The 8,531-nt window shown below is 39.1% G+C and overlaps 1 protein-coding gene across 1 annotated transcript; it reads right to left on the bottom strand.

The window, feature by feature from the left end:
* Positions 1-3,142: 3,142 nt before the first annotated feature.
* LOC141760715 (transmembrane protein 272-like) lies at positions 3,143-6,280 on the bottom strand. Its single transcript, XM_074623764.1, has 4 exons — positions 6,066-6,280; positions 5,904-5,954; positions 5,552-5,758; positions 3,143-3,480 (listed from the first exon to the last, which is right to left on the bottom strand). Exons 1-4 carry the CDS (start codon positions 6,127-6,129, stop codon positions 3,266-3,268), a joined length of 537 nt encoding a protein of 178 aa, XP_074479865.1. The 5' UTR covers positions 6,130-6,280; the 3' UTR covers positions 3,143-3,265.
* Positions 6,281-8,531: the final 2,251 nt, after the last annotated feature.

Here is an 8,531-nt window from a genome sequence, read left to right as displayed (position 1 = left end):
CTGAGAGGGCTTTTTTGTTATTATTATTTTTATTTAACTGCTCAACCTCATGTCCACACTAAGGCCATGTGATGAGGTTGTCACAAGGGAGCGGTCACAAGCTTGGGAAAGGTTGGGAAATACCAACAACTGAGGCCAAACATGGTGCTTTAACACCACTTTCAGAAGCAGCACTCAAATATAGCAGGCGCAGGATAAGCAAATACTGTCAAATGAGGAGAGATAAAGGCTGAAAGAGCCTTTTATCTAAACTTTGTGTAGTTTGCATTGGAACAGAGGTGTGGCCACATGCAGTAGTGGCTATGCAGGATCACTTTCCTGAGTGGTATCAGCTGCTGTAATGTTCTCACTAATCTCCATATAATCAAATAGGTAGAAAATATCGAAAAATATTTTGTTAATGTTCATGCTCTTTTATTGTCTTATTTTTCTCTTTGTACTGTGAGTGTGATTTTAAGGTTAGACAAACACAATATCTATTGATTCTTGGGCTGCTTGCAATGAATACTTCAAACCGAAAACATTTCCATCTACGCTCAAACATTCACTATTAGGGTGCACTTCAATAGTGCACATTGTCCGACTACTGATTTGAGCCTTTTAGTCTAATCAGGTGAAGACATGAAGCCATCTGAATTTAGAAAAATTGATTGTGCAGGAATGCAAACCTGCTGTGTTGCAACAATCTCTCTGAGCTGAATGCTAAAGTTAAAGCGTTCGTTAAATACGTCTTTAAAATGTGCAGTCCTCTATAAGAATAATTTTAAAGGGACATATCATGCTAATTTTCAGGTCCTTACTTGTATTTTGGGTTTCTACTAGAACACGTTTACATGCTTTAATTTTTCAACAAAACACATTTTTCTCATAGTGTCTGTCTGAATATACCTGTATTTCACCCTCTGTCTGTTTTTAGCGCCTGTCTCTTTAAGATGAGCCTGCATGTGACATAGGAAGGGGATCCAAATCTGAATGGTTTGTTGAATCACATGTTTAAATGATCTAGGCAGCTTATAATAAACTGACTGGGTTGTCTTATTTCACAGGTTTGTGGGTTGATAGGATCTCCAGATACCCAAATGTATGTGCACAAGCACTGAAAAAGAAAGTGTTTCATGATATGTCCATGATATGTACCTCAACATAATTCAACTTTCCACTTTCTTTAACTATCTCCTTTATCCATTAAAGTATTATATTTAAAATGGAAATCTTTAACATTTTTTTGCTGCTTGCAGGGAATGCATCACACTAAAATGAGTTGGGTCAGAGCTGCTCAGGTAGATAATATGCAGTAAGATGAAATCCATCATGTATGGATGAAATTATCCAGAGGGAAACGAGGTAGGTATATAACCTACTGGGTGACTATTGAGGGAATGAGAAGCAGGTGGGTGTTGGAGGTAAATCACAGCTGAGCATGAGGAAGGGACTGAGTGTTAAAAAAGTCCTAAATACAAGTTGGGAAAAAGAAAATTGGAATAGCAATATTTATTTATTTGCTCTATGTTGCCTGAAACTATTTTCTTGTTTTTAATCTGCTGCTTTGTAACTGACAAATATAAAATGAGGCCTGTTTGGGTGGATGTCCTTTTGCACTCATCACCTACTGAGTGGAATCACCTGCTCTGAAGTTTCCAGGTTTTAACATCAGCAGCTTTCACTCTTATGTAGATGTTGCATTTCCTTCATCATGGTTCCTATAGTTCAAGCTGATAGACGACATCATGATTTCCCCTTTTGATTACTTGGTGAGAACAGCGATACAAGTGTTGAGTGTTCTACATGAGGTAAAGCACGTCTTGTGGTCGGTTTGAGCTTTTCTTAACAGAAATACATTTCCTGTTTCTTAGAGTTCCCATATCACACATTTCCACATTACTTTCTCTTTTAATTGATTTTTCAGGTGACAAAATACGACAAATCTTTGATTGAATCACGGTTAACATGCTGTATGTAATCTTAATAGTTGGTAGTCATCAAAGTTTAGTGTTGTGATTAAATGTTACATAGTGGAGATCAAAAAGGGAAACGTCAATAATGTTGGTTCCCCCTGGAAACACACCACTGCATTAGGTATCATAAAGTACTTTATACATGTTTATGATTTTTAAAAAATCATTGTCTATTAAAGTGCATGATGGAAAAGATGTGGAGTATGATTGGTTAAACTTGACCGTGTTTCCTGAAACAAATTATCAACAAACCTGAGCATTAAAGTAAAAACAAAAAGTAACAACAATGCCAAATGAACTCATAAAGAACAGACATTTTATCACGTTATCCTGTAATCCGGTTCAACATGTGTCTCATATATCATGTATCTTTTCGAAAGGAAGTGATGGAAAATTCCTAAAAACAGGAGGTAGAAAAGGCTCAGCATTGAGGAAAGACTTACAGTGTTAAAATCTACAGCATCTTGGAGTTAAGCATGTATCAAAACAAAGGCTGTGCAACTAGAAGTGCCAGTACGAGACATGATAGGTGTTTAGATGAGGCATATTAGTCTTGCGTTGCAGTGTCTGAACCGTTCACTAGCAAGGACCACACCATCAACAAGGTAGGATTTAACGATTGTATTGAACAAAAACACACATGATGCTTGTGGTTTGTCCACTTAGTCGGGTGCGGTTTGGGGAGCTTCGAACAATACGTTGATGGCTTTACGTGGTGCCGTGATGGCACTGTATAAATTAGCGAGGACCGATTGAATCAGACTTGAGTTAATACTGACAGCATAGTAGGTTGATGATGAATTTGCGTTGTATCTTGCTGCTCAGAGCATTTGGTTGATGGCGTGACATAGTGTGGCAATGGCACTGAGTGAAAGGGTGAGTATCGATTGAATCTGACTAGAGTTTGGATGGAGAGCTTGGCCGGCGGTTGGTGCATTTGTGTTGTATTTTGCTGCTCGGAGCATTTGGACGACACATTGATGGCGTTACGTAGTGCCATGATGGCACTGAATGAGTGAGGACTGATTGAATCTCCCTCGAGATGGGATGGTGAGATGAAGTCCATACTCAAGATGAGGTGAGTGGACGGATGATTTTGCTCGTACATTGTTAAGTTAAATAGCACTTTTTGTGTGCTGCCAGCGCTGCACTCTGTTATGGTGCGGAATATTTATTAGGCGGGTGGGTATTTATAGGAAATACGGGAAGTGGTGCGTTGAGGCGTGGTCCTGCTCCTGAAATTATGCTGTTAGCTTCAATTAATGTTAACAGCTCATGGTGTGCAACCTCATGAGATGCGTCACATCACCTCATTGGTTCGTTGGTCTCTCGATATCGTTGCCCAGATTCCGCGGAGTATGCCACACAAGTAATATTAAGTAGACCAGGAACTCAGCCAGCAGGATGTAGAAGAAGATGGTGGTCCATAAGGCAAACAGGTAGAGTGTCTTGTTGCAGTACGGATCCACGTTTGTTGTGTTCTTGTTGTAGTTGGGCTGGTAAATAGAGAATATCCACACATTACCTAGACAAAAAAGAAACAAGAGAATAAATACATTGTGTAACTATTTAATTCAATTCACAGACATGATTTACCCTATAGCCTATACAGTATATATATGTATTCTAACTTAATAAAATATTGTGCAATTTGGTCTGTTGTTAAAAAAAAAAAAAACGTATGTGTTTTCATGTGACATCTTCAGTGCATACAGTTTGACTCCTGTTTTGGTTATTACTGTTAAAATGTCTGTATAACTGTATATTTTCAACTTTCAGAAATCAGCAGCCATTTCTTGTTTTGAACAGTTTTTGAAGAGAGGATGTCAGCCCGCTACGCCTACTGTATACTGTATATAAGAAGTGGTTGTAGTCACTGTAACGTCACCCATTGGTTTGTGGACTATGGTTTGAAGACTTGAGTTTGGCATTTTGGCCGTCGCCATCTTGTTTTTTTTGCAACCAGAAGTGATACGAGAGGGCAGAAACTTTCATGAACTGAAAACACACTGTGAAAGGGTTCAGGATGAAAGACTAAAACAAGGACAACTCCCAGACCGGACAATGACCTGTCATTCACAAGGTAGCCACGCCCTAAAGCATACCCTGCTTTATGGTCTATTTGACTCTAAATGGAACCATAATTTACTAAATGAACATCATGCTCTATTGAAGAAGACTTGAAACTAGTGATTGAGACCATAAACTCATGTTTACAATGTTTACTGAGGTAATAAATCAAGTGAGAAGTAGGCTCATTTTCTCATAGACTTCTATACAATCTTCTTTTTGCAACCAGAGGAGTCGCCCCCTGCTGGCTGTTAGAAAGAATGCAGGTTTAAGGCACTTCAGCATTGGCTTCACTTTTCAGACCCGGAGGTTGCCCACTGGCTACGCCCCAATGATTATATTTTATCGACGATGTTTCAACCAACGTTGATCTTTTTCAAGACAACTGTTTTCAGCAGTATCATATGAATACATTTTTTCAATATTTTTTTTTTTGGGGGGACATGACATGAAAAGTGCCACGGCAGTGTTATTTATTTAGGAAGAAATACAAGTGAAATTCAGCCCAAAATATCCATCAAAATAAAATATGTATAATGAGCTTAATTGGACTGGCTACTTCAGCTGTGATGTTTAGAGGACTGAAGGATAACAGGCTGAGCCCTGTGTTTCCTTTCCATAGCATCACTGAGGCTGTACAATTTAAAAAAAATAATTTTTCATGTACACCTAAGGGTTTTGTGTGCACTGCAAGGATATAATAGTTTTTCAATTAGTTTCTATTTTATTTTATTTTATATCGTTTGAGTTTAGTTTTTCTTAAAGGATATAATTCTTATTTAGTTTAGTCAGTTTACTAAAATATTTTCGTTTTAGTTTCATTTTTAGTTTACTATAATAACCCTGGTGTTCAGCTGTGTCAATTTAAAAAGGGAGGGGATCTCTAGCAGACATAGATGGACATCTAAAGGCCAACACATGTTACTACAACTTCATGAGGCAAATTGCAGTCTGGAGAACATCCAGGTGGGAGGAAGGTATGTAAGACATAACACCTGCTGTAACAAAAATAATAAAAAAATGGAGGCAAAGAATTATATTTCTTCAATTGAGTCCACTATTTTCTTACACTAGGACACCTTGTCGTGAGTAATGACACGTACACCTTAGCAATTTATCAGAGAAAAAGGAAGACTAATATAACATCACATGGCTGCCTATATCTGAGTGTCGCTGCTATGGTTATCTCAGTGTTTATTAGGCACACCTAGCTAAAACTAATGCAGTCTAAATGTAATGAATCCTACCTTCAATTTTTGTTGAAACTGTTTTAGTTTTATAGTCATTTTGGAGGCTGTAATTTTTGGCGGTTGTTGTTCTTATATTGAGAGTTGTTACCCTCATTGATATAAATGTAGAACAGTGGTTTTAAGCATCCAAACACACAATTTAAACAGACATCTGCAACCAGAAACAACCGAAAACAAGTATTTCCCCTGGTCATGGTATAATGTCAAAGAGGCTGATCTTTGGTCATGTATCCCTCCTGTGAGTTCATTCATCAGCCCACCACCGTTTAAACTCACCAGTAATAAACCAGCAGAAGAGGAAGCAAGCTATCAACGAGTTCATGGCCGTGAAGAGACGAATGATCGGGTTGGAGGTGTCGTCATCGGGCGTTTTGAGGATACACAGGCAGAAGAGTATCGACTGCACCAGGCCAAAGACTCCCAACACTATCAGATAGATGGGGATTTTGGGCTGCCGGGTACATTTATCCAGATATATCGCACCTGTTGGACACATGGGGGACAACAGGAGATATCTCCTATTTAATCTATTTAATCTATCCAAAAGTGCAGAAAAATACTGAATTTAAAATACCATAACATTTAAGTGAAACAAACAACATGAATAAAATGTGAATCGCTCACTCACCGATTGCAATATGAGCGATGTTCATGGCACAGAACAAGAACAGCGACCATCCTGCAAGAAGAAAGCATGAATTTAGATGAAAGCACAGACACGTACAGCCTCTTTTCTGTTCTTCATCTAAGCAAAAGCAAACTATGACATGAATGATTCAGTTGATCTCACCTAGTACCGGTTTTGAAGGTTTAAGAGGGTCGGGGATGCTTCCAAGAAGGCCACCGTTTGACATTATCAGTAATGAGGACTCTGACCTACAGAGGAAGATTAAGAACTGAGACACAAGTATAGACTGAAGTTGTCCACGTTGTTAAAAGTCTGCACGCTGAAAGCTGACGTCTTCATCAGCCAAAAAACAAGAAGAAAACAAAGTGCAAACAAAGTTTTTAAGATGAATGTAAACATAAGATGACAAGATTTTGCATTAAATTAATTAAATCTAAGTTGACTTCACCCATTTGTAAACAGTCAAAGACTCCTTTTTGGATTACACTTCATTTCCCACAATGCAACTGGAAATCATCTGTCATTAGACCCCTGATGCCTCTTGAATGCTCACGCTGCATTCCAAATTCCAAAAGTGTATGATTTAACTTTTTCCCATGGTCTAGTGTTAAAAAGGTTAACAAAAATCGCAATAAATCTATCTATAAATATTGAATAGCAATTCTCGTAGACTTGTAATACTTAAAAATTGCAATACATATCGAATCAGCACCAAAGTATCGTGATAGTATTGAATCGGGAGATAGGTGTATCGTCCCAGTCCTGCTAGCTGCCGTACATGGGGAAAAAAGAAACCCCTACTGTAGGTTTGGGCTGAGCCCTGACTGCTTTCAACATCTTGCTCCGCCCCTGGACATGAATGGCACACAGTGTGCATTCAAGACAAAGTTTATGTTTACACAAATACAATACATGTGTATAGAAAGAATAACCTTTCAACTAAAAAATTTCACAAGAAATTTTGACCAGTGTGCCTGGTGCAGGGGCGGGGGGGTCTGAGGACCATAGTGAGGTTATAAGAAGGGGGATGATGGGCCAAATAAAGTCCCAAGACTCGTGACCCATCTAAACCGTAAAGAGGAGTGTATTTGAGTGTTTTTGAGCTCTCTTCACGTCGATTAGCCATTCATTCTTATGGAGCATGTTTAAATGCCTACAGTTATAGGAGGAGCTTTGCTCTAACTCTTATCAACTACGCTGATAAGAGTTACATAGTTAAAATGTGTGTTTGTGTGTGTGTGTGTGTGTGTGTGTGTGTGTGTGTGTGTGTGTGTGTGTGTGTGTTTGTGTCTCTGAGTGTGTTAGTCAGCCTGCTCTGATCGGCTAATGTGAATCACCTGACTGTCTAGCAGCAATCAAACGTTGCCGTGGTGATGGCCACTGCTAAGCACCCTCAGTGAGACAGTTTATAATAGGAGTTAATCAGAGACATACATGTCATAAAATAGTCCAATCGGCAAAATAATGTCATCATCAAGGAGAAGAGACTCTGCCGAACGCATTGATGTCATTTTTTGTGTGTGGAGTCAAAAATGGGATCATGGGAGCAGGTTAAAAAAGTGCCATTGTCAACTTTCTGTCAGACATTTCCCGTCTGATTTAACATTGCTCTCTACGGAGCGGCTTGTTGGACTTACTCTCACTTTTGGGACCCTAGAGACAAATGTTTAAGTCCGACTGATTCCATAGCTACATGACCTCGACCGGCACAAAATTTCCTACAATTTGATGAAAAAATTATCTATGAAGAGTGAAAATTCTGGGCTGGGGAGCAATTTGTTCGGAACATTTTCAAAAGATTTTAAAGCTTTCCCACTCTCTAGCTGTGATGTCATGAACTCTAGCCTTTAACGACCCACGCAATACACACCCATTATAAAATCTGAAACGGTCTGAAAATTTCACAAAACGTAAACTGCGATTTCGTGAAAACCGCGCCAGTTATCAAAATGCCCATTTGGCCAAATAAAGTCCCAAGTCCCGTGACCCGTTTAAACTTTTAATCATGATACTACATTAAAGTATGGCGACTCTGTATGGCCCCAAAGAGGAGTGTTTTTGAGCACTCTTCACACTCTTTGCTTTCACGCGTTTTTTTTTGGGAACCACTGCGCGAATCTCTTAGAAAAGTCATGGCACACGATTCCCGTTTATTCCGCACGATTTGATGTATTTTTTTTTTACAGGTGTTGGCAGCGCTGCGGGACGAGTAGCGCGGCAAAGTTTTAGGCAGAAATCAGAATAAGAATTTAAGCCCGCAGGATTATAGACCAGTGTGTTTTGCAATGTGTTCTAGGCACTCTGGAAATAACAGCCAAGAGGTTTGACTGCATTCCCAAATCCTAAATCCAACATTAAAACAGACGGAAAACAAATATTGTCAAACCAGAAAAGATAACAGCGTGAAAAGTAGTTGTTTAGCTCTCAGACACTCACCTGTAGTGGAGTCAGTTTACCTTCCCGCTGTGTGCTGCTGTGACTTTGACAGACTCCTTGTGACATGCCAAACCTCCACCTCTCGGGAGCGCCCATGCCCAGAGCGGCGTTCACACAGTCAGCTGATAGTAAAATTAACTGATGTGTTATAACAAGTATATACAAGTATACCTGCAGTATAAAAAACTATTA

This window comes from Sebastes fasciatus, chromosome 22 (assembly GCF_043250625.1).
Source record: "Sebastes fasciatus isolate fSebFas1 chromosome 22, fSebFas1.pri, whole genome shotgun sequence".
Lineage (NCBI taxonomy): Eukaryota > Metazoa > Chordata > Actinopteri > Perciformes > Sebastidae > Sebastes > Sebastes fasciatus.
Note: the sequence above shows the minus strand (reverse complement) of the source record. Positions and strands in the feature narration are given on the sequence as shown.

Coding starts and splice junctions, on each gene's coding strand:
- LOC141760715 (XM_074623764.1), bottom strand. CDS start 6,129: ATGTCAAACGGTGGCCTTCTTGGAAGCATCCCCGACCCTCTTAAACCT. Junction 5,955..6,065: donor ACCTTCAAAACCGGTACTAG/GTGAGATCAACT, acceptor TTCTTCTTGCAG/GATGGTCGCTGTTCTTGTTC. Junction 3,481..5,551: donor CTTCTGCTGGTTTATTACTG/GTGAGTTTAAAC, acceptor TTTTTTGTCTAG/GTAATGTGTGGATATTCTCT.